Here is a 24,715-nt window from a genome sequence, read left to right on the forward strand (position 1 = left end):
TCAACGCAAGAAATACAACCTGTGTTTTAAGGAAGATCAAATTAAGATGCCATATTGATCCATCTTGGCCTCAAAATCGGAGTATGGCACCATGCTTTAAGTCTTTATTTCACAGCCTAGGCACTTATGTTGTAAGTAGAACCAGGTCATTTTGCTGCCTCAGATTCCCCAGACAATATTTATAGCTTGAAAACGTGATGGAATTTACAAGCTATTTCCCTATTAAAAAAAGAAGAAAAAAGAAAGAAAGAAAGAATCAAAAACCTTTCCCCTGTTGCTGCATGGAGACCTTACACAAATAAAGTGATTAGAACTGGAGAAAGGTAAAACAAGCAAGGAGAAAAATGCTGGCAAACAGATATGCCAAAAAAATCCAAAGACTGGATTTTCTATAATTTCTTTCAAATAAAGCAATTGAAGGGCTGCTTGTAATAAGAGATGATTAAAAAGAAAACGAAGTTAAGAGGAGTGACTTAAGTTAGCAATTCTCTGTTGAGCTCTGGAATGTTTTATTTATTTATTTTTATTTTTTTAAATATATCACTTAACACTCCCATAGTCCGTAAATATTCAGGCTTGCCATAATAAACTCACATTGCATGACACAGACGCCATATATGCCACAGATCTTTCCTAAAGAAACATTATGCTGTTGGAGTGCCACGCTTTGAGACTTTCTTTGGGGAATTATAGCCTATGTGTTGTATTTTGGAACACTACCCCCCCTACACACACACATACCAAAGTTCTTAATAAATAAACTTGAGTATAAAATATTTTTGGACTTGGAAGAGCCAAAAGAAGGACTTCCCAAGTACCCAGATCCCTCAAAGCGCCAAGCGTACCAGCTCAATCCAAGAAAGTGCATAGTCCCACAGGTGAGAGTGAGAATACCCACAGGCATATTTTGAAGCATGTGTGTAAGTCATCTGTTGATGAGGACTAGAACTAGTGATATTAATCTACTACTATAGTTCTTCTGAGTTAAATAAGTACTATAAATATTTAGACATGTATACATACACCTATACATGGTAAGAGCATTCACACAGCACTGCAGCTGTAACAAAAATATCTATTCTTGTACAGTACTTTTCATCAGCACATCTCATAGGTCCTTTTGAAGGAGGTCAGTGTCTTTATCCCTAGCTTACAGACAGGAAAATTAAGACAAGTGAGTTTCTAGAACATCCTGCCACCACAGATAGGTGGAAGGAGGCTGGGGATGGGGCAAAACCAACCTGAACTGATTTGAAACAACTCAGTAAGCGGATGAAGAGGATGCACATGGTAATGGTATACAGTAGCAGGGGGACAACTTTAAGAACCAATATGGGAATCCCTTCTAGTCTGACTGCTCTTATGTTCCTTGTGCCAGACTGTATTCTAATATAGTTGATTTGACAGATACTAGATCTCATATTGCTAGAAGAGTGTCCCTCCCTTATTCCTCCCAACCTGGCTGTCACAATTCTGTATGGAAGGGTTTTTTTTTACCTGATTACAGCTATTCACACAATCACTAGGTTTTTAGAAAGGACTCCATGGACATAGCAGAAAAACAGAACAGCAGCTAAGGTTCTCTTAGGGACACAGAAGTACATGTAAATAGCATACACGTTACAGGGGCAAAGAGGCTGTGCATGGCAGAATCAGAGTTGATAGACCCGATTCAAGAAATCACATTGTGTTTCAGGACACATTTAGGCATATACTTACATTTAAGCAATGCAACACTTTTTAGTGATTTCCTATATGTTCACAGAAAATAAATACCAAACCTAGTTCCTGTTTATAAAAACCACAAAGATGCCAACATCATAGTTATAACTAGGCTTGACTAATGAGGCCATTTACAGTCATATTTATGAAAGAACAAGAGACTGGGGGTGAAACTACCCCAACATATTATTTGTGGGTCTGATATCTAAAGTAAAGGAGATTTACATGTAAAATGTCTTTTCAGTGGTATTGTCAGACTTTGCTTCTGCAGCAGAGTCTAAGTATTAATGAAACTGCATTCTTTTTAGTATCAGTCATCGTTTCTTTTGCAGCTTTTACATACAGAGTCTATTACTGAGGGGTCAGATTTGCCTTTTATTCCAGCATTTAAGATACAAACACACAAATATCATGCAATACTCAGACATTTTAACAATGGCAGCTAAACGTGCTTAAAACCTCTGCAGGAGATAAGTGCAAAATTTGTTAACAGAAAAATAGATTCATTAGAATTAGAAAAATCGTATGAGATATTAACGTAAGTTTGATATTTACACCATTCTCCCCATCTGGAATCAAACAGAAAGGCTGCATTTTTAATGAAATAATACTCTGAGAAAATGTCATTTTACAAAGGGTGAATTGTTCAGTTTTACCCAGTTTCCCAGTAGTTCAACATTAAATGGCATCTGCCTGTGGTGGCGCATTGCCCTTCATGGCAGCCCCATATCACAGCTCTGTCCTCTGGACTGCATTCTCCAGCCAGAGCAAAATCTCCTGTCACCTGCAGTGTAACTAAGACAGGCAGGAGACATTTTCTCACAAAAGAGACTGATTTCTATGGTCACCAACTAAAACCAAAAATATTTTTAATGGAAAATTCCTGAACCACTATGACTTAAATAGTTACAGAGCTAGACTGGCAGCAGTATGTTTCGAGCCTGAACTCTTTTGAGGTGCGGAAACTATCTTGTCATATCCACTTGAGTTGTTATACTCACTCTTTTTCCAAACATTTAACCAGAGTTTTTCGCCCCCTTCCCCCCTCTCCCTCAACCCAATATTTCTTGTCCTTTCCTGCCAAATCATGGAGAATAGATCAACCCCTTCTTTTTAATCAGCCTCACAAGCACAGGATAGGGTTACAGCTGGCATGGCTGTTTTATAGAGAAGAATCTGAGTGTTATACTACATTAATAGAGCTGACTGAGGTCTCCCCACTCACCAACCCTGTTGTATTCAGCTGCAAGGGACAAAGTGGTTACCACCTCCAGCAACAACCACTGGTACTAAATCTAACAGGGATGGTGAATCAGAGGCCAGGTATTCTGCTACCCCGTGCAAATGATAAGCCACCCATTTTGTGACCAAACTGCTTTTCAAGTAATTGACTATGCACTGGGAAGCCTGTAAGTTCAATTCATAAGAGGAAAAATTGTTTCATTAGTCACCAAGTAATAAACATTAAGCTAAGACAGATAATGTTTTTCTTAGCAGATCAAAGAGCACTTTGCCCTAGTCCTTAGCACACACTCTCCACACTGAGGGTTGTTTGCAGGCTCTTATGAATCACAACATTGTCATCACCATGTGGATTTTATTGTTACTTTGCCAAAATTCATTTAGCTTTTCAACAGACTGTAGTTCCAGCAGTTAAGTGTTGCATGTAAGCTTCGTGCCTCAACCCGCTAGGAGGCTAATGCACAGTGCCAACTGCTCCTAAGGATCATGGATGGATTCCTGGCATTGCCAGTTGGCTGGGGAATAGCAAACTTAATGAGAAAAAGCTCCATATTTCAGTGCACCATAAATGCACCCGCACACAGGGGTGGCTTTCAAGAAGATAAACCCAAAGTATGATGTACACATGATGAGACTTCCACACTGTATTTATCAGCTAAACTCAGACAGCACAGAAGCAATTCTACTTCTATAGCAACTATATATGTATACATACACATGCACACTCCTACAGAAGCTAATATTACTAGAGATGAATTCCTGCGAGAACAAGTCAGTCATCTCCTAATAGCAAAAAAACCACACTGGGAGGTGAGACACCTTTCTTCTTCATTCTTGTCTCTGAGAATGACTTCTTTTGTGACTTGGGGATAAAACACTCAACCTCGTGAGGCCTCACTTTCCCCCCTTTAACAGCAGAGGTATTAGCTCTTACCTCTAGTGAAGGGTGAAGGTCGGACTTTGGCACTACCAAGACTACCAATGGGGTCTCCTTTCCTACACTTGTTCTTACTCACCACTTCCCTGTTTCTACTGAAAAAGATGATCTTCTATGAAGTCCTTCTACAGCTGTATGTAACGTGGGGCTTTATTATATAGTGTCTCAATGCGTTTATCTTAAAGCCTCACTGGAGTTTTCTGATTGTATTTTAATTATGGCTTTTATTTAAGGAGAATGTACAATTCTAATTCGTTTGGCTGAAGAAAGAATTCTGTAAACATTAGTATCCTTAGAGCTTGGAGTCCAAGATACAAAGAAATTTCTCTCCCCTTGCCTCCCAAAATTATCACGATTTCCCTAAAATGGCTTACATTTAAAGGTGATATCATTACTTTTGGAGCTTTTTAATGCCCATAAAGCAATCCTGTGTGTACAGATTAAGAATATGGCTATTCTGCAACAGACAGTATGAATAGAGCAGATAGGCACAACCAAGTTATCTTCAATTTGGCTAGCAAAGACGAGAACAATAATGAATGAGTAATTCACAAGACTTTGGCACATGCCCTCATCTAAGAGAAATCTTTAGTTTCATCTGGCAGAGATTTCTAGGACCCCTCCTGATTTCCTGTTCTTTACTTGGATATATTGCCATCCTGTTCACAGTTCTAGCTATTTTCAGGTCCCTGCGCTCTCACAGAATTTCACAGTCAATTTTCCAGCTGGCATCTGGATTCCCATATGCATTCCATACTGCTCCCTGCATGAAAAAAAGACACCATATATAAACTCATAACCTATTCATAAGTAAAGTTGGTCATAACTCTTCTCCTTTAAAAAATTTCTATTAAAAATACTGTGAATGAAAAAATTTGCATCCTTTTTCTTTGAAAAAAATAGAACAACCTAATTATTAAAAATAATGAATAATGATTTTCATGTGGGAAATGGAAAATGAAAATGTTTATTTGGCTCAAAGTTTGAAAACAAAATGAAAATTTGATTCAACTTGAAATGCCTTTTAAGGTTTTTGAATCAAACAATCCATACATAAAACAGTTTAATTCAAATAATTTTCTTCTTATTGTAAAGGAAACATTACGTCAAAATTCCTGCTGAAAATGGACATACCTGAACCAAAAAATAGGAAAATGATTTTTCTTTCTATATATGTAGCAGAAAGAAAAGTAATTCTGCTTCAGTTGCTAGCAATTGCTTCTAGGGTTTCTCCTGATCCAAATAAAGCTCTGCTTTCATCCACATAAACACCATTCAACTCATTTGGCATGATCTCTGCTATGTGAACATAAAACTCTGCAACCAACAGCTCTTGAAAGATGAGATTTCAATGCCAACAGCTTTAAACATTAAACTCCACTGGCTGAAATCCTGTATGTGAGCTTAAAACTGAACCAGACAATCTCTACCTTAAAAGGCAAAAATACAAAAACCAAAAAAGATACAGGAAACACAAAAGAAAACATCTTTTCACACAATGTGGAATTAAATGGAGGGACTTCACTGCCACAGGATGTCACTGAATCTAAAAATATTGAAAAATTATCTGAATACATTTATCCACAAAAAGTTTTGGAACGGATATTACACCTTGTGCTTCAGGTCTCAAGATGATCTGCAACTGATATAATTCAAGAGGGAACAACTTTGCTAAGACAGATTTTCTTCTCTGCATTGCGCTGTCACACACCCCTTTCTGCAGCAACTGGTTTTGGATTTTGTAGGGGGCAGACTGTGGGGTGGCTGGCCTGTGAATCTGGTTCAGACAAACAATTTGTATTCATCGTTAAACAACTTTTCTATTTCAACTTCTCTGTAAAACAGTTATCTTGAATCAATGCATTAATTATTCCCATGCATTTCAGAAAGTTTAATGATTTGTACTCTATAAATTAGATAGGTCAATAGACTAGGTAAGCAATTAAGAACTACATAAAATGCAGAGGTGTTGAATTATTTCCTTACAATCTTGTAAACAATCTGAAAATGATAAATGAACGTCTCAAATATCTGGTTAAGAGGACATAAACATTTCTTTGTTCAAAGTTAAAGAAACTTTTTCCAGCTTCCTGCAGCACACTAATTTAGCTTTGAGTCAGTTATTAAACAAGACAATAATATTATAATGGAAATTGTTTAATATACATCATTAATAGCAAAGTGCCTGCTTTCATTCAAGTAAAAAAAAAAAAATGTGCGCTATGAGCAGTTTTGAAATGAATATTTGATTCCAAACTTCCCCTGTGCATTTAATGGCATGATAATTTACATTTTAATTACTTCCTAAGAAATCAAAGCATTTGTTGACAGTAGAACATAATGTCAACTTCACGGTGCACTGTTGGTAGATGCTTAATGAACTTAATTAGATAATTAGTGATGTTAATTATCCTTCTATTATGAAGATAAAGATGTTACACAAATGATGCACTTCTCAAAGAAATATCATTATATATTTGCTTGTTTTAACTCAGTTAACTTGAAAAGCTGATAAAAGACTGAGTGATAGGTAAGAAAAATATTTGTTTAAATAATAATTGTGATTGTTTCAAATATTCTCATCTTCTTCATCTCACCCACAGTGAAATTCTATGTTCAGCTTGTCCCTTCTGCATCCCAAGTGTTCTGTATAAATGAGCAAATTATTTTTGTTCAACCCCTCTCTCCTTTTCATTACCCCACAACCCCACATACCTCCCCACGTTAAACAAGTATTCTCTGCATCTGATGCAGCGGGTCTAGTATAGTTTGAAAAAAACAAAACAAAAACAAAACAGGTTGGTCAGCATAGCCTTCAGAGTCAATTATTGAAAGGTGCTATAACGATGCAGGAAAGAAGTAGCTGGTAGTTGAAAGTACTCGCCCATTATTGAGCACTGTATTCAGCTGCTAGCTTTGCCACTGACGTCTTGGGTAACTATGGGTAAGTCTCTGTAAATTCATGTCAGTCAAGTAGAGATAAAGCTTCTTTCTTACAGGAGAAGTCAAAAAGCCCACTAATTCAGCATTTTGAGCTAATTGATTCAGTGTCCTGGGACTTCTGTGCCCTGACAGGGGTCTGAAAATATACTATCATCCTTCCAGTTCAACATTACACACTTCTTGCAAAACTTTGTTCAAAACTAAACACCCTCTAAAACACACACTTTTGCACACAGATATCTGACCCAAGACTCTGGGAATATGATCTAGGCATACTAGTTTTGAATGAGACATTTCTCCCTCTTATCCCACCCCTAACCCAAACCCAGTAAAAACGGTTGCAAAACATGTGAAGTAAGACTGACAGGTAGGAGTGAACGAAGCCCCAGTGCTCTCTCTTGGGCTTGCAGGAGTTTGAATCCTTTCTTAGACGGGAGTCAAGCTGATTCTGTATCTGTGATGCAGTTACTATAGGCACTAGGTAAGTAAGTCCTAGCACTGTACAAAGCACATTAAAAGTCTCCTGTTAGTTTTCATTTGCAGATTTACACTCCCAGCACAGAAGGAATTTAAGCCTGTACCCTTACTCAGGAACCCAACTCCCACTGAATTCAATGGAAATTTTAGGCCCAAATACTTCTCAAAATATAACAGATCATCCCCACAGTTGAACTAATAGAGCTGTTAATGAGCAGTGTGCGTATATAAATATATATATACACACACACACATATATACACACAGACACATATACATATATGTGTGTTTGTGTATACATACATGCATGCGTATATACATACATACACATATATACATGTGCACATATGTGTGTGTACATAAATATATAAATATAAATACATAAATATCTTACCAACGAGTGTTACATGTGAAACAATTTTTTAATTTTTCTCTGGTTATGAAAAGTATCATCTATAGTCCTTGATGTAACAAGCACAAGTGATTTTTCTGTAGCAACAACGCTTTTAGCTTCTAGTCTAAGAGAAAAACCTGGTGAATAAAACAATTGTAAGATTTTAAAAAGTAAATTTCCTTTAAATCTAAAAATAAGGAAAGTCCTAAACACTTTGAAATAATATGTCATTTGAAACATGTCTCAGTCTGTATTGGACTTTAAAAGAAACATTAATTCCAAGAGATTTGAGATGATGTCTTATATTTTCTCTTGGGAAACTAATTATAAAGGTAGAACTCTGATAGATACCTTCCAAGTGGAGCCTGCCCAAGAGGCATTTGCTGTTACCCTAATCAAGGATATCTGTTGTTACAAAACTGCAGAATTCAAGTGGCCCATGGTCATACCATCAAACTCTGTCCTCACCTCATCACTGAGGAAAACAACTTGCTCTCCTAAATGAGTTAATGAGCTTGCAGTTTCTTTTCAGCAGGTGCATCAGGACTGCTTAGCCATCATTAAAACTAAGAATATAAAAATATCACACTGCACAAAATTAAGAAGAATTTTCAGAAGCAGCTGAAGTGGGTTCTGTCTCCATTAGTGACTTAAGACCCAGCCAAGAAGTCTTTTCTGAGAGCTCCTGACTTCAGAGAGTTATCCGTCCAGAGGCAAGGGCAGCTGTTGCTGACACATTGATGCACCCATCCTTTACAGATTTGATTTGGGTTTAACAATCCGGCTGCTGCTTGCAAAAGTAAGAACAAGAGGGCTGTTACTGAAAAGCCAGCTAAGGAAAATGAATCACTTATCTTCTCAGGCACGTCACATTTCACACCTGCTATTTTCCAGTTTCTAGAGCTACAGCATTAAATGCTTTCTGCCATTAGTTCTGGGGTGACATGTTAAGAGGGATATGCTGAGAGTCAAAGATACCCTGCAAAGCAGAAACCAAGCTATCCATTAAACTGCTCCAAAAGCCTTACAAGTACAAAGGCTGCATTCTCCCATACCACTTGAACTAGGAGAAATTCTCCTGCAGCTGACAGCGTGACAAAACCATCACAGAGGAGGTCAGATGTTGGCTATATCTATCTATCTATCTATCTATCTTCACAAGTGTACTTTTGCCGCACAGAATGCTCCTGTGAAGTTTGTTCATGCAATTAAAAGTTAGGGGGTTTCTGTTAACCTCATCATTCTGGAGACTGGAATTAAAAAGACCTTTTCCATTTCATTCTCTCAACATACATGCATCTCTGGCATAGAAGAATGCAACTAATGAATCAAAACAGGAGAACATGATCAGGCCTGCTGTAAAACTCAGGAGGCTCCATATTTCCTGAAAAGGGAACAACCTACAGCCCTGAGTTAGAGTGTCTTACAGTAATTAAAAGCCGGCTGCTGGTAACCCTGCTCGGACACCCATCCTCAGGAAGAACCTTAGGACACTCTGCATGGTAGAAGCTGTTGACTGATTTACAATTTACTGAAATATGGTTGTTATAGTAGTCCCTTCTGGCTCTTGTAGTTTTTAAAGGAGACAAAAAAACAACCAGTCAGCTATTGCTAACCTCAGAATTAAATACAGATATTGTAGATTCCAAGAGCAAAATGGGAGGGGGGAGGAAGGGGGAAGGGAAGGGGAAGGATCAAAAGGCTTGTTCTGAAACAGGACAGTCAATGGATTGGAAACCTTTTGGACTGTATTCAAGAGTCTTATAGACACTTCCACTGGCAAACTTACCCAACTCTGTCATCTGTAAGCCCTAAAGAAACATCTAACTTTGTACAATGCTCCTCTTGCTCCTGCATGACCGGTCTGACTTCCAAGAGAGTACAAAACAGCAACTACCAGAGCAGGTTACCCCTCTCCTCCTAGAAATGGGACCAGGCTCTCCTTTCTAGAGTGTTCATGTGTTCTAGACAAGGCCCAGAGCAGACCATGGGACAGCAAAGGGATTCAGGCAGACAAGGTGGAAACACATTTGCATTTGCTCTCCAATTCTAATATTTGTCACTCAAATAGCAAGGAACGGTGTTTGGCTTTACTGATGTATTGGAGATCCTGAGCAAAAGTACAGCAGGAATGTGGGGTCAGATCCTTTGCTAAAGTGAATCATTTGAACTTTGGTTTTTTTTCAGTTTGAGGATCAGGTCTCAAAAGCATTCTTGCTACCTTGTAAATGACAACAGGGAAAGAGTTAATAGATGTTAACAGACTTTTTTTTCCCAGCAAATGCTATTACTGCTTCAGCTCCTTTTTTTCATTCAATAAAGGAAAGGAACTAATAACTCACTAACCAACCCATTTCTTCTTTCTAGTGGGCAAAGCTTTGAAATCCAGCCTGAATTCCTGCATCATTCTCAACTTCAATAGGAGTTTTTCCTCAATTAGGAACAACAGTGCTTAACTCTGAGTAAAAGCAAGGATTATAATTTGAGCATACAACTTTAAGGTTTTCTCTCTATCTAGTTTATATTTCTACTTTTTCCTTTTATCTCTGTTTCAGTCAGGTGCCCTTTGCTGTAGGACCTACGTCCATAACTAGCAGCAGTGAAGGTAGAAGGCAGTACCTGAAGATTTTTCCCTAAGGCACACAGAAGATGCTTGAGAGACAGCAAATGTACAAAAATCACATTACAGCACTTTCTAAACTGACTATCATTAAAGACAGGTCAAAAATAAGATCCCTATATAAAGATTACAGTCGTCATTTCCAATCCTAGGCATCTCACAAAAGTACTCTGGTGTGCAGAGCTGATGAGCGCTCATGTTCTCCACTGGAATAAGCAGTGGGTAACAAGTGTTCAGCACCCACTGCAAATCAGGCCACTTTCATTTTTTTTTGCTTAAACACACAGCTAACATTTGGCAACAGTTTTGTTCTTTTTTTAAAATTCTATTCCTTAAATGTGAAATGTTGGTGCAAGAAACTCCTTATTTAAGTTTGATTTAGTAACACCAAGCAGTTTTAATGCTTGCAGTTTGTTCTCAGCATGGAAAATGCTTCATTTCTATTCTACACACAAAATATAGCTTTTAATTTTGACATCCCAGGTGAAAGCATGTTAGCCCAACTAACTTACTTCCAGACTTAGAGATGATGTTGTTCTAATTTTTCAAGTAGTTGAAAAGACTTAGCAATTCTCAAAATTAAGAAATAAAAATGCAAGTATAAATAGGAGTGAGTTCTTATACATCCTCCATCTTTCTCCCCCAACAGCTACATTTGAAATGAGGATAAGAGGCCATAATATGGCACTGAAACAAATTCCATCCACCCCTTAGTATTACCTATATGCTTTCCATTACAAACATTTTGACACTGTCCTAATCAATAAGTGACTATTTTCATTTACCAGCCCTTAGTTGTAACCCTTAGTTAAGCCATTTCTACATTGGTACAGCAGCCATCCCATCAAGAACGAAATCCTGCTCAAGGCAGAGATATTCTTGAAGTCCAAGGAGCTTCAGTGAGAATAAGACTGTAAACGAAATTTGCAGCAGCTTGTAACTGAGTTAGAAGCATGAATCCCACTGACTTTTAATGTAACTTGTAACTTCCTTTAATAATGAGAAACCCACCTGGCACCTTGCTTGTGAAATTTATGAAGAAAGAGGGCTATGGAGGAGCGAAGGAATCCATTTCTTTTGCCTTAGATTTTATCTGTCTGAAAAGTGCAGCAAACTCTTTCAAAGACAGGCTGGAGAGGAGAAAGGGGGAGAGTGGAGAAGAACGTTTGGAATTGTAGTTTTGCATCTCATTGAGAGGAACAATTTATCAGAGCTGTGGAGCTGTCACTCGTTGACATGATAAGGAATAACACCAAATGAGTAATGTTTCCGCCAAACCCAGCTCCTTTAATTACAAGCAGCTTCCTTGCAGGAGAGAGACAGAAGATGCAGAAACACCAATTTCATGCACTTGTGCCTGAATAATGTCTCCGTGCTGCCTTTTCCAGATGGCAACCTTTTCACTGGAGGAACTAATGATGTGGGCATATTTAGGGAAAAACCAATAACGGAGTCTTTAACCTTCAACAGCAAAAAGCATGTTGTACAAAATGTTCCTTGGGATACATTTACAAATATCAATTACATTGCTCACTGAGGTGTAATCAGCTGTAATAATCAAAATTAATTTTAAAAAATAATTAAACAGACCCCAGGGCATATAGTTGATGCTCTTGCAGTATGACATCACACTCTACATATGTACCTGGGAAGAACTTGCTCTGTAAGCAGCAAAGTGAAGGAATGAGAAAGATGCTGTGGTGTGCTGAGAAAAGAACTGTTGCTCAGTAAGGTGCTATCAGACATGTTACTTGGATATCACAGCCTTCCTGACCAACACACCTGGAACTGAACCAGTGACCCCTGGGGATAAAGCTGCAACCCGCCACAGCTGGAGCTAGAAAGTTAAGACTCCCAAAACTGAAGTTGTGACAGACTTACATTGTCTCTTAAACAGCAGAAATAAGCCTTTGATATGTTCAGCAGTGCTTTAACACTAGAATGCTCAGTGCTTAAGCACGGTCAGAAGTTCTGATTATTCTGTCAGTGCAGTGCAGCCCTACCCTAGAGCCACTTGCTCCAGCCTGAACATACTTTAAGAAGTAACTTCTAACTGTTGCTTTTTATTTGTGTTCTGGACAAATGCCCACCAAAAACAAGAAAAAAGCCCTCTCAGTCAAGGAGGAGCTCAAACATGGAAAAGATAGTCCAGCTTTATAGTCTCTGTCAAGGAACGCCCAAGAACATATATGGTGGCAGCATGAACGCTCCATATACTCCAGACAAATTGCTTTTATATAAACACTTGTCTCCCTACCTCTTGAGAATAAACAAAAATTTGGACCTTTAATCTTCCATAGGGAGTAGAAAAGGAAAGGACAGTAGTATGGGAATACCAGATCCTTTCTCCCAATTCAGCATCTGAAGGACAAGGTTTACCTAGTGATATAAGCCAAAAGCAGCAGCAAAGCCAGCAACTCCTTGCTGTTACCCACGTACAGCCACATAAGCAGAAACAAGCACAGGGTGCTTATGTTTTCCCTTTTAAGTCCTATAACCAGGCCTCATGCAAAAAGGCTGCATGAATACATTATATGTTAAGGCTGCCTACCTAAGTTCTTCAGGTCAAGTATCATTTCTTAGTTCTGCATGTGCCTAGTGCACAGCACAAAGCCATTCCAGTTCATGACAGTGGCTTCTTGTTACTACAGCATTACAAATAATATTATAGCTTTGACTGCTGTAACATCTAAGCGTATCACACAAAAAACCACGCATCCTTAGAGTACCCTCACAGTTGATCTAGCACCCCCCTTTTACAGCTAGCAGCATAGGGTTCAACGAGACTCAGAAACCTACCCAAAAACCAAATAAAAGACTACAGCAACTGAGGAAAGTGAATGTGGATCTCTAGACCTAATGGTGGCACCAACACTTCTGTCATCAGAGCCACAGACTGAAAACAAACATCAGGTTTCTGCCCAGACAAATGGGGCACACCTATCTGGTTTAACAGCTACTCACATTTCACTGTTCACATCATAAGATGAATGTTGCTACCACAAATAGCTCATGAAGTGGGTTTTCAGTAGCTTCCAAACCTTCAGTTTGTTGCTCTCTGGCTGTTGCACTCTCCACTCTGCCCACCATAAAGGTACATCACCCCATTTCTATTTTTGATTTTTTAAACTTAACTTCTTGATTCTCTCATTTAGAAAGCTGATGAAGTTTATGCCAAACTTTAAGCAAACCAGAGTTAGTTAAAGTTATGGTACCTTCCCATGCTGGGGCTTCAGCTCCTTAGAAATAATACAACTAACAGATTACGTTGAGAAACAGGATTTAAGTCACTAATTTGAGGTGCAAGAGGAATACAAACATCATCTAGATGACCAGACAAAAACTATCAGCAATTCCAGTGGTAACATTACAGGTACAGCTTTTGAGCTTACATTTCTGTTTGAAGCTGGATTTCTAAATAGAGGGTCAACATATTGCTGCATGCAGTTTCTCCAGCAGAAACACCTACACATGCACGTAGGAAGTCTAAGAGTTTCTAGGAAGCATCAGGTTGTCTTGCTCCAGATGAGCTACGCAACTGCTCTACCTATGGACTATCTGTTTGTCTAAAACTATTCCACACCCATGTCAGCTCCAGCAGCAAGGTGCTGAGACCGACCTAAAAAACTCTAGCTGACTAATCAGAGCCACGTAGGTATCTCTGCCCAGCATTCCTGAAAGTTCCCAACGCTGGTGGAAAGACACCTGAATTGGCCTCAGAGAGGCCAGCAGAGCTTAACTCTGGCTCTACATCTTCACTATAACATGTTCTCACCTCACCGGCTTGAATCACACCTTTAGGCAAACCCCGAGTGAAGTTTTCCGGCCCCTGCTATTCAGAAGGTCAGACAAAATCATTCATAATTGTCTCTCCTGGTCTTAAGGTCTAGGAAAGGAACCTTAACAGCAATGAGTGCCTGTAATTTCCAAGAGAACATGCCAGGAGACATACACAGAAGACTCAAGTCCAGACAAGCTCTTCAGAACCCCTTCAAAAGCTCAGAGCAGGTTACAGAGCCTAAAAAGACAAAAAGCGTATTTTACCTCAGTTTTGCAGCCCATTTCTTTTGTGGTTCGTCCAGGCATCAACTTAATTGCTGAAGAGAGGCTTTCACTCCATGAATTGTGCTTGCTCTGTGACAGGCCTGGCCCGCCTTTATTCTGGAAAGTTTTCTTTTCAGATGCTGTGGTCCAGAAGAAAGAACAGAAAAGGGGGAAAAAAAAAAGAAGAAGAAAAAAAAGAGCACGTAAGACTTGAAAGTGAACCCATGGGGAAGTGCAGAGTTTGTAAGCATATTACACAAGATGCAACAAAACGACAGAGCCACACTTCAGCTAGCCTGTCCTTCTATTTATAAGAGAGTCATTGAATCAACAAGTACTTTTCAAGTCTTTATGTAAAAGTCTCATTGAGGTCTGCCATAGACCAGTGTCAAGACATCCACAGCAGCCCTGGACCCATGAAGTGCTACACACATTGCGGTGTCCTTCTTCACCCAAATATCCTCCCTCTAGTCAATTTCTCCTATGGGATATGACCGTCTGAAGAGATTTTTCTGCCTTGCAATAAAGCACTAGTTTTAGATCATCACCAGAAGATTAAAGAAGGGCTGGGGCATGACACAGAAAACATCCCCCTAATCACAATACTGGAATAGAGAATGAGAATCTGTTTTAGCTAGGAAGTGACAGGCAGAGTAAGAGTACAACCAAGGAATCAACAGCCTTCCATTATTCTGCAATGCCTTTGTTCGCTACAGTAAGTGCTCCATAAAAGAATAGAGACCTATCAAGTGTTGCCAAGCTTTTGTCATCATTTCTTCCCATAGAGGAGTGATCTCAGTTATCTTCATTTCCCTCTCTTTGTCACCTCCTTTTACAGAGAGATCCATCTTGTAAGTGTCCTCCAGAGCCTGCCGCCTCTGAGAAATGAGCTGCTTCCAGATGATTTCTACTGTTCTCAGAATCTCTTGATGAACTAGAAAACAAAGGAAACGGCAAATGAAGAATCATTTTTTTGTGTAAGAAGTCAAGCAGCAGACAAAGCAAAAACATCTCATTTGGAACAGAAAGTCTCTTTTGGAACAGCACTGGTCTAGAATAATTGCTGGAATCGGCGGAGTTACTCCATTTTGTCTGCTAGCTTCACAGGTTCTAAGCCAGTCTGTTTAGTCTAATACAGGAAGCAATAAGACATTTCTTTTGCTGTATTTCAACTCCCTGATTAAAATGAGTAGGAGTGACAAATGATTCTACCCGGTTCTGCCTTGAAAAACCATCTCATCGGAAGTTTGATGATGTTTAATATCTTACATAGAGTGCTAAAGAACAAAAGGGACATTATTTTATACTATCAAATGTCATTACAAACAGTGGGAGGAAGGTAGCCAACTCAAACAGTTTGGCATAGCAATGGGTTGTTCTATGAGTAAGCGCTCAGCTGTTTTGTTGACTCTCCCTGTAAATCAGACAAATTTGGTTGCATTAGTGCCAACTCAAGATACAAAAATTGAGCATCCCTATGCAGTATGGTTTAACTGACAGCCCACACACTGAATCCAGACCAAAAATTCTTCACTCCAACCCACTGTCTTCTCCTAGAACAGCCAAATATTTCTTCCTGCGCACAACACAGACTTCAAGCTTTGTATTGGGTCTCGGAAAGAAGAAATTGAGCAGCAAGTAACACGTAGCTGGGCACTGACACTGGCCACCATGGGGGGAAGAGATCTCCAAACTGAAATCGCTTTCTTCTGAGAACATGGGGCCTGAATTTTGGATAAAAATATGCAGCATGAAGACAAATCATTTTTAGCACAACTTTCCTCGCTCTCTGTTAAGCAGCACGTGCACAGCTGCTCTGATGGATGCTTAGGCCAGGCACTTTCCTGCCCTGTAAGCCAAAGATACCAACTGCCATAAATTACCATCATCTGGAGTAGGCAGGCTGCCCTTCTCCTCTTCACTGGGAGCAAGGAAAATTTGGTGATATGAAGTGAGTTTGGGTTTTGCATCGACTCCAAAACCTTCTGGATAGCTGTGACAAAGAAAAGGAGGGCATATGAGGAAATAGAGCAACATGAGGACAATGAAAAAGCTAAAGGTATTTCTACACATCCACTCCCACTTGATTTATTTAGCAGGTCAATATGCCCAAGCTCCAATGCTTACAGAAGTCACACCATACTGCAGGATCTACAGGAAGCAGGTAACTAAATCACTGCCAGTCTGTTTCAAAATCAAAGAGCATTCCTCATGATCCCATGGATCACTCTGGTTGTGTTCTATATGCCTTACCCTTTCAATTCCTCATAAACTTGTACCTCCCCTTCACACTGCTCTCTCTAATTAGCTGAAGCATAGGTCTGTGCTGATGCAGCCAGAATACATCCAGCTGTCTTCCGCCTCTCCTAAGCATCTTTCATGCTGCTGCTTTGCTCTGAACCTCTTCACTAGAGGTGTCCCCCATTACATGGAAAATGTTGGAGACGGGGTCACCTGGATCTTTGTTCTGACCCACTATAGCTACTCTTAATATATGATGTTCTTTTAATTGTAAATAGCCACCGCTACAGGGGAGAGCGAAGTCTCTTGGGTAGGCAAAGTTGCCTTTTTTACCTTTGGGTTTTCTTTAAAATACAGTAATTCTGATTTCCTGGATTTGCTGTGTTTAACTTTTGGATAACACCAACACTTGTGGTTTTGTTTTTTAATGTTTATACTGTTGCTGCAAACTAGCAATTTTTACCCATCTCAATAACTTTTGTCTGGAAATTATTATCTGACTGGAATAAGAACAATCATGGAGCTAGAAAAGACCTCAGGAAAGTGTGGCTTATTTCAAATGTGACATTGTAGCACCGGATTCAATTTAGACAGAGCACACTGGAAGTATTCCTCAACCTCTAAGCAGCACAGAAGGTTCCCACTGAAACAGCAAGCATCGTTATAGTGAATAAAGCACTGGCCATTATTTCCTTCTTTTGACAAAACAGAACTGTCCAAAATGACTCCCCAGCTTACATTAGCAAGCATTCCTCTGACATATCACCTATAAGAATAGCAAAGATACATCATGGATGTTCTAGCCCTATCCAAGTCAACAGCAAAACTCCCAACAACGTCAGTAGGACCATGATTTTGCAGCTCATGTCCAAGTAACAGAAACACTAAAAGTCAAAAAATCCATTCACAGTTTTTTATGTTTTAAATATACCCACACAAGAGTGGCTGCTGGAGCAGAACACCAGCTTGCTAAGTTAGCCCACAGCAGTTGTCTCGGAGAATGGCCACCTGTGTGCCTGAGGAGTGATTCTAGCCCACATCCTGTGAAGAAGGTTTTCAGGCTCTCAGTTTAATAATGGACTTGTGGGCCAACTCGCCTGAAGATAGTTCAAGTTTGTTCAACTGCAGTTACTACTCTTAAATAACTAAGCTGCTTATACTAACCCACATCTGAGCAACAGAGGTGTAGGAAGTTTTCTGCTCACTAGTGTTTCAAGCAGAAAACAGCCTTCTGACTGAACAACTGTTCATCATTTCCCCATTCTTACTGAAAACCAACTCCTTGCTCCCAGAATACTGAACACATTAATGACCTTCCTCCCCTCCAAATTAAATGAAAAAAATGACATCAAAATATTTCTGTCACTATTCTTCATTTAAAAAAAAAAAAAAAAAAAAAGTAAGAGGAAAACAACCCTCTTTCCCCAAGTGGCTTCATTCAGCCATTTTAACAGACAGCAGATCAGGGAGGAAGGTTTGTCCCATGCAGGAAGCTGCAGAATGATGCTTTCAATCCCCAGAGCACCAAGCCCAATGGGCCAAAGGCTTTTTAGGATATGGTACATCTGAAGTCCTTAGTCTGGCTGAATCCAGCTCAATCTCACCTTCCAGTATTTCCCAAAACTGAGACTGCCTAACTTGCGTGAAAAAGAATGTGAAATCTCCCCCTTGGCACCCAGTGACATAGACAACAGCACCCAGAGATAAGCAAATGTAATACTGAGACCAACTTTTGTACCTGCCCGAATTTAGCTGGCAAAGGCAGTGCATGAGGCAGACGATGAAATTATTACTTGAGTTGTAAGTTGCAAAGATAATGTCCCACTGCTCCTGCAGGACATTGAGAGTGTTCAGGATGTTAAACTGTTCAGGCAGTGACTGTTGTGGTCTGGACAGGCAATACAGGATCGCTCGGTTTAGACAGCTATAGAGGGTACTGACGAAAACCTCCTTTTGAGAAGAGCTGCCTTCTAAGACCTGTGAAAACAGCAGAGTACTTGGCTTGCTCAAAGAACATTCTCCTCAAGGATCCACTCCAGTCACTTCATTTAAGCTGCTGCAAACTTATTTTGGCAAAATTCCTCCAAACTACCTGCTGGGTACAAATTCAATCTTCCTGTAGTTCTTCTGAAATCCCTGGTATTGTGGAAGAGATTAATTTATCCCCATTTGGTAACATGTACCTCACCAGCAGACAGTGGCACATGGAAAAGTACTAATTATCCCTTCTTTAAGCTGCACCATCTAGCTCTTATTGTCAGTTTAGGCCATTATGTGCTCATGCACGAAAACAGGATAACCACAGTCATGAAACAAACTGTAGCCCTTTTCTTGAGAATTCTGGTATCACAAACTCATTGTGAAACAGGACACACTAAAACATGTTGATAACAGGTGGAAAAAAATCATTCATGTGACTTACCACCACAATCTGTTTGGTGATGAAGAGAAGGATTTGCTTGGGGTCAGCAGCAAACATTCTGCTGTTCAGCTTCTCAATCAGTTTCTGAGCAAAATAAGCAACATTCACTATAGACGCAGATGCAGTTGATTCCGAAGTGCCATGAGGATCACTGCTCCCTGGAGAGAAGACAAGAGGAGTGACAACCCCAAAACAAGCTGAGATGCAAAATAACATGGCCACGTGGGATCTGAGGTTTCAAGGGTTGAGAAAGGGACAGTCTGAGGTCATACTGTCGCAGAGGTGGGAAGTATCTAAGAATACTGTAAGTCTAGCAGATATATGTTCACCAGCTCCATCGTAAGAACAGAACCAACCCCACTACTATATACTATCATGAAGGACTGGTCCAACTAATGACCAAGAAAGGCAATAACTAAGTTACCAGGGTTGTTTCCAGAAGCACTCAAGGGTAAACCTAGGTTTCTTTCCTCTTAATCACCTCCTATTTAATCTTTAGAATGTTCCCCATAGGAGAAGGACAGGGAGGTGGAAGAAGGAGGAGGCTCTCAGGAAACATGGCAACACAACAGTAGTTTAGGCAACTAATACTAGTTTAGGACTATAGCAGGAGTGAATGGACTGTCTGGCCTGCTGAGCTGAGTGTTACTCTTTCTATCAATTACAGCTACATGCCAAACATCATCTAGCTAACAAACTCACCGCTCTCACCACTCACCTCTTGGTCTTGTTTTCCCCTCGCTTTGGCTTGTAACATGGAAGACATCCATAGCAGATAGCAAGACTTTTGTCTGAAAATGTCTCTTCTGCTCACTGGTGGCATCTTCTGGAGAAGCCTGTATAGTCACCATACAGACATTAGCACTGCAGGAAAACAGCCAGGAAATCCAGCTCTGAAAGTCACTTTCAGCCTTTATTCTCTGATTTCACTGGACTTCTGACAATTTTTTATCAGCTAAAGATTCAGAATCAGTTAAAGTCTTGGTCAAGGGAGTAAGGATTTCAGGAGACACCCAATACAGTTTTGGATAGTTTAGAATGCCCAACATTTCCCTTAAAAACCTTGGCATTGGTTTAGGAAGTGCAGAAGGAAACTGCAAAACACAGAAAGAACAAGGACAACTTCACCTCTCTGCCAGACTTTACCCTTTGGTGTGGATATATAAAACAGCTAATGCAAGCTAAGTAGTTGTCTGTGGCAGCAAATCTACAGTCACACATAAATGCAGGGATTTGGTGTACCCCTCTGCAGAAAAGCAACAAGGCACCTCCCATAAAGAGTTCAGTAAAAGTGCATGTGCGGACAGTTACTGGGCAGCAGATGACAGTAGGACCTCATACCCAAGTTTATCACACAGGAAATCCTACGCATGTCTATATTTTGTAGCTGATAGCCAGCACAGTCCCCTTCTGCACACTGAACAATAAGCGAAGTTTTGCACAGGGCCAGAATCTAGGTTCCTAGGTGGTTCTCAAGAAAACTTGCCCTCAGAGAATCTCAGCTCCTTTTAGCAGGCTCAGGATTCAGGCAGTCAGAAGAGTCATCCTCTGTTTTAAACTCTATCATGATTAAGCCTTGGGAATTTACTATGATGCCTTTAGAGAACTGCAACTCTTCAAGATGTGTGAGTCTTTAGGGAATTGCCACTCTGCAAGATGATTTAACTCATAAGATAGCAGTTGCAGTCAAGCTTCTTACGTTTGTTGCAATCTGTCTTACTAAACTGAGTCTGGATCAAAACTCTCATTTGGAACACCTGGACTATTGAGAATTTGGACCTGGAGCCTAAATTTTCCATTCTCCCTGTCTTTACATTGTGCTGACTGAACCCTTCCAGTGCTTTGAGTAATCCATAATCCAGATTAATCTGTTACAGTTTGTATTAATCTGTTCTAAAATGGAAAGGGGGGTTGGGCAGGGAGACAGTTGTTTGGTTTTTGTATTTGAGGACTGAAAAGAAATTGTTGTCTCATAAATCAGTACACAGGAATGGGAATGCTCTGTGTGAAATCTTTTGTTCTCAACAGAATTCAAGGGCTGCTCTAGAGACACGCAGACATTACTAGAGAAAAGGGAATTTTTTTCAGGCCTTACTTCAATGTTAAATGCTGCCCGAAAAATGCCATTGTTGTTGTCTTGGGGTAGCATATTGTCTTAGTTTACATGAATGCAGAGGAGGGAAAAGGAGTCTCTTCCTTGCAGAAAAGGTAGGAATTTCATTCCACTAAGTGTGTTGTCCAGATCTGCCAGGAAGTCATGCATGCTCTCTAAGAGATGTGATCTGGCCCTATCCTTTAGGCCTTCTTCATTCTCATATAAGCCCCCACAGGTAGACTGAGAATAATATTTTAGAGAACAAGAATTGCTGAAAATGCTGACTGAAGATACCCCTTAGCCATTGTTAACCCTTCTTTCACTAGGTCACTAATAGGATGTCTCTTGTCCTTCCACCCCCAGTGCAAAGTAGAGCAGCAAGGCCTGATTACTATATGAGAGACCTCAATAAGCAGCTCAAGTGGATGTCCTTGTTTGTTCGCTGGGATGTTGAGCAGACTGTCCATCAGGAGGACTCGCATGAAATCCCACACTTGTTTCTTGGCAGGGTGTGGTAGGAGCGGGAGAGACGAAGGATCAACACAGCCCTTCCCTTCAGCAATGGATGGACCATCAGGAGACAAAAGACCTTCAGAGCTTCCCTGTAGATGAGGACAGACAGCAATGCATTTTAACCTGTACTCTCCTGTAAGATGATATTTCCTCCTAGCTACACATAACCAAGTTGAAGGGCCTGTGCTGGCTCACATGTACATACCTTGGGTGCTCCAGAGTGGAAGGCAACCATAGCCAAAGTTTTCAAGAAGTCAGGACAGCGCCACACAGGGTCCTGAGTATAACTGTGATAGATCAAGCCCAGAAACTGGATAATATTCCGTGGATAGGCAATTTCCCAGGAAGCTTCCGCATCTACAATAGGCTGAACACAGACACACGTACATTTAGTCAAGGCATCATTCCTCTCTCACTCAGATGAGCATATTTTTGCTCCTCTCCAGGTATTCCTAAGCAGCTGAGCAAACATGGCATGGCCACAGAATAGCCAGGGCAGCTAACTCCTAGCTTGCAGACTTAGGATATGCTGAGCCAGAACTCTACAAGCTCAGTCACAAATGTGACATATCCTCACCACCAAGAATGGGCAAAGTGGGTCACGCTGTGGGCAAGATCCATCTCTGTGTTCAGAGTTCTTGAACATGAGCCCATCGCATCCCCTGCTATGTACCATAACCATGTCAATAGCTGCACTGATGCTTTTCTTCCCTGCCCACTGCTCTGCTCAGCAGAGCCTTGTGAGGGGAGAGAAAGGTTCCGCTTACACATAAAGACTGCCGCAGACATCCAACACTCTCAGGCAAAGTTTGCAGCTCACACTGCACTCCCCTGCTACAAAATGCTTACCTTGTCCACAGTGACCTTAACCATTTCCAGCAGCAAAGTAGCTGCCTCTGCACACAATCCGATTTTGAGGACATTCTCTGTAAGGTGGTGCTGCAAGATCCACTGCAGCATAGAGTCAAGATCTCTCTAAAAGAAGAGAAGATATATTTCAAGAGACTTGAATTATTTATGAAACATCAAGAACAACTCCTGCTCTCTCATCAGCGAAAAAATACAGTTGTATCATCTTTACCTCCACCAGCTCTTCCCTCTCTTATTTCTTGCATTTCCCCAGGACAGCACTAATGGATTGTCCTCTTTAGAGAGATATCTTTGGCACTACTGGGGAAAAGAGCCTTATGGCTTCTAAGGACACTGGGGAAAGTACCCAAATTCACTAATTCTGAGATTTTAATGAGCCTTGACTACATAAGAACAGACAGGAAAGCTAATCTGAACTACCTTCTAAAGTGCATTAGTTAAATGACATTTAATCCCTATGTGAACAAGTTTGTTCAGAATGCAAATTTCCTTAATACAAAGTTAACTTACTTCATCTTTAAAGTATGAATGACTAATTTTAACTATCCCCCCTCCCCCCCCAAAAAACAACAAACAATTAGAGTTAACTTGCCTGAGAAACCTATCAAAGGAGTAAAGCAATGGAAGTTTCTTGCTTGTCCACTATTTTCTTCAAGGCCTTACCTTGGCTGTTTCAGGTGGTTCACACTGTGGAGCTGCCAGAAAGAGCCCTGCCACCAGTAAGTAGATCTCAGGGATGTGGACATGATCAGTCAGACATGTTTGCAACACAGAAAATCCAAAAATCAAGAAGGAGCTGTTATCAGGCACTGGAGTCTGAGGTTTTAAATTGTCTTTAAAGAAGGAGGAAAGAAAAAGAAAAAAGAAAAAGGAAAATGTTCTGAAGATGTCTCTATGAATGAGTGCTGTATCAGAGGATTACTGACCTATTCTGATCCCCATTTTTGTGTCCCAGGCTACTGCATACTCTGCTAGGCTGCAATCTCAATGGTTCTCATGGTTCCTCTTCAAACTATCAGATAACAATTTTTCCCGTTATCACTTACAAGAGATTCTCCCTCAATTCCTCCTCCCTTCTCTTCCCTCTCCCATACCCACAGGTCTAATTAGCAAAAAGGATGCTGAACAAATCTTAAAGAAACAGAAGGTTCAAGGCAGAAGCTGACATCTGAACACCTCACAAACTTATCGGCAAGCCTGATTTTCTGCAAGACAAAAAGGTCTTTCTCCCTGTGACTGCCATCTGAAACGCCAACTACAGCACAGAAAAGCTGAAGTACTAGGGCAAACTTGCCCTAGAAAACAATACTGATTCTTGGTCTACTGAGATCAGTAGGAATTCTCCTATGAGAGATGATAGGAATTGGATCAAGAACTTTTAAGATGTCAGTGTCATTTTCATAACACTTTCCCTGCAAGGGAGTGTTTTGTGAACATTACACCAATACATACCCATTAGAATATCCAACCCTGCAGAGCTGTTTTCCAGCCAGCGCCCAGCCACTATCCCCTCCTTGAATTTTTTCAGCAGGGAACGATTGTGGAGGAAGCACAGAAGTAGCTTGATTCCTAGCACAACTGTGGTAGAGTGCAGGTAGCTCTGTGTGAACAGCAGAAACCAGTCCGGCCCCAGCGCCAAGAAAGTTTCTTCTTGCACCCTGGGACAAACAGGGAAGTGAAAGCATATGAAAGGAGACACGGTAAAAGACAGGCAATTTTATTTAGAATTACTGCTAAGTGATTTAGGAGCTCAGGTTGCTGTGGAAAAATCCCAGTTAAAGTTTTACCACAACACAGAATTATGGAGATTGATATATTCATGCACACTGTTCAAGCCAGTCTGTTCCCACTAAGTTCAACCTTATATTACTGTCAGGCCAAAAGCTCACTGACATGAACTAAGTTCCTTCTGAGAGTATGTATCAGTAACCGACAAACTACACTATAGACTAGATCTTTCAACCTAAGAAATTTAAAATTTTGGTTTAAATTTAGAAGTCCAATATATTTTAATAAGTGGAAATGCACAGTTAAGGCAGTCAGCAATATGAACTCTGCCTTTCAATTACACAGCATAGAACTATACAATAACTATATGCTTATGATTAATATACAGGGACTTAAGTAATCCCACATTAGACTGAATTGAGTTTCAAGACAATTGTTATTTCTTCTCCTCTTGCAATGTAGAATTA

At 40.2% G+C, this 24,715-nt stretch overlaps 1 protein-coding gene across 1 annotated transcript in view; it reads right to left on the reverse strand.

The window, feature by feature from the left end:
* LOC112963865 (WD repeat- and FYVE domain-containing protein 4-like) overlaps positions 1-24,715 on the reverse strand; it is a 147,452-nt gene that overhangs the window by 62,929 nt on the left and 59,808 nt on the right. Inside the window, exons 31-41 of the mRNA XM_026061309.1 lie at positions 23,973-24,178; positions 23,184-23,353; positions 22,500-22,625; positions 21,856-22,017; positions 21,542-21,739; positions 19,761-19,878; positions 19,043-19,200; positions 18,359-18,597; positions 16,263-16,372; positions 15,122-15,313; positions 14,380-14,519 (exon numbers count right to left, since the gene is read on the reverse strand). Of these exons, the coding sequence (XP_025917094.1) occupies positions 14,380-14,519; positions 15,122-15,313; positions 16,263-16,372; positions 18,359-18,597; positions 19,043-19,200; positions 19,761-19,878; positions 21,542-21,739; positions 21,856-22,017; positions 22,500-22,625; positions 23,184-23,353; positions 23,973-24,178 (1,819 nt within the window). The remainder of the gene's footprint in view (positions 1-14,379; positions 14,520-15,121; positions 15,314-16,262; positions 16,373-18,358; positions 18,598-19,042; positions 19,201-19,760; positions 19,879-21,541; positions 21,740-21,855; positions 22,018-22,499; positions 22,626-23,183; positions 23,354-23,972; positions 24,179-24,715) is intronic.

The sequence above is a fragment of the Apteryx rowi genome, unplaced genomic scaffold, assembly GCF_003343035.1.
Source record: "Apteryx rowi isolate R43461 unplaced genomic scaffold, aptRow1 scaffold_18, whole genome shotgun sequence".
Classification (NCBI taxonomy): domain Eukaryota; kingdom Metazoa; phylum Chordata; class Aves; order Apterygiformes; family Apterygidae; genus Apteryx; species Apteryx rowi.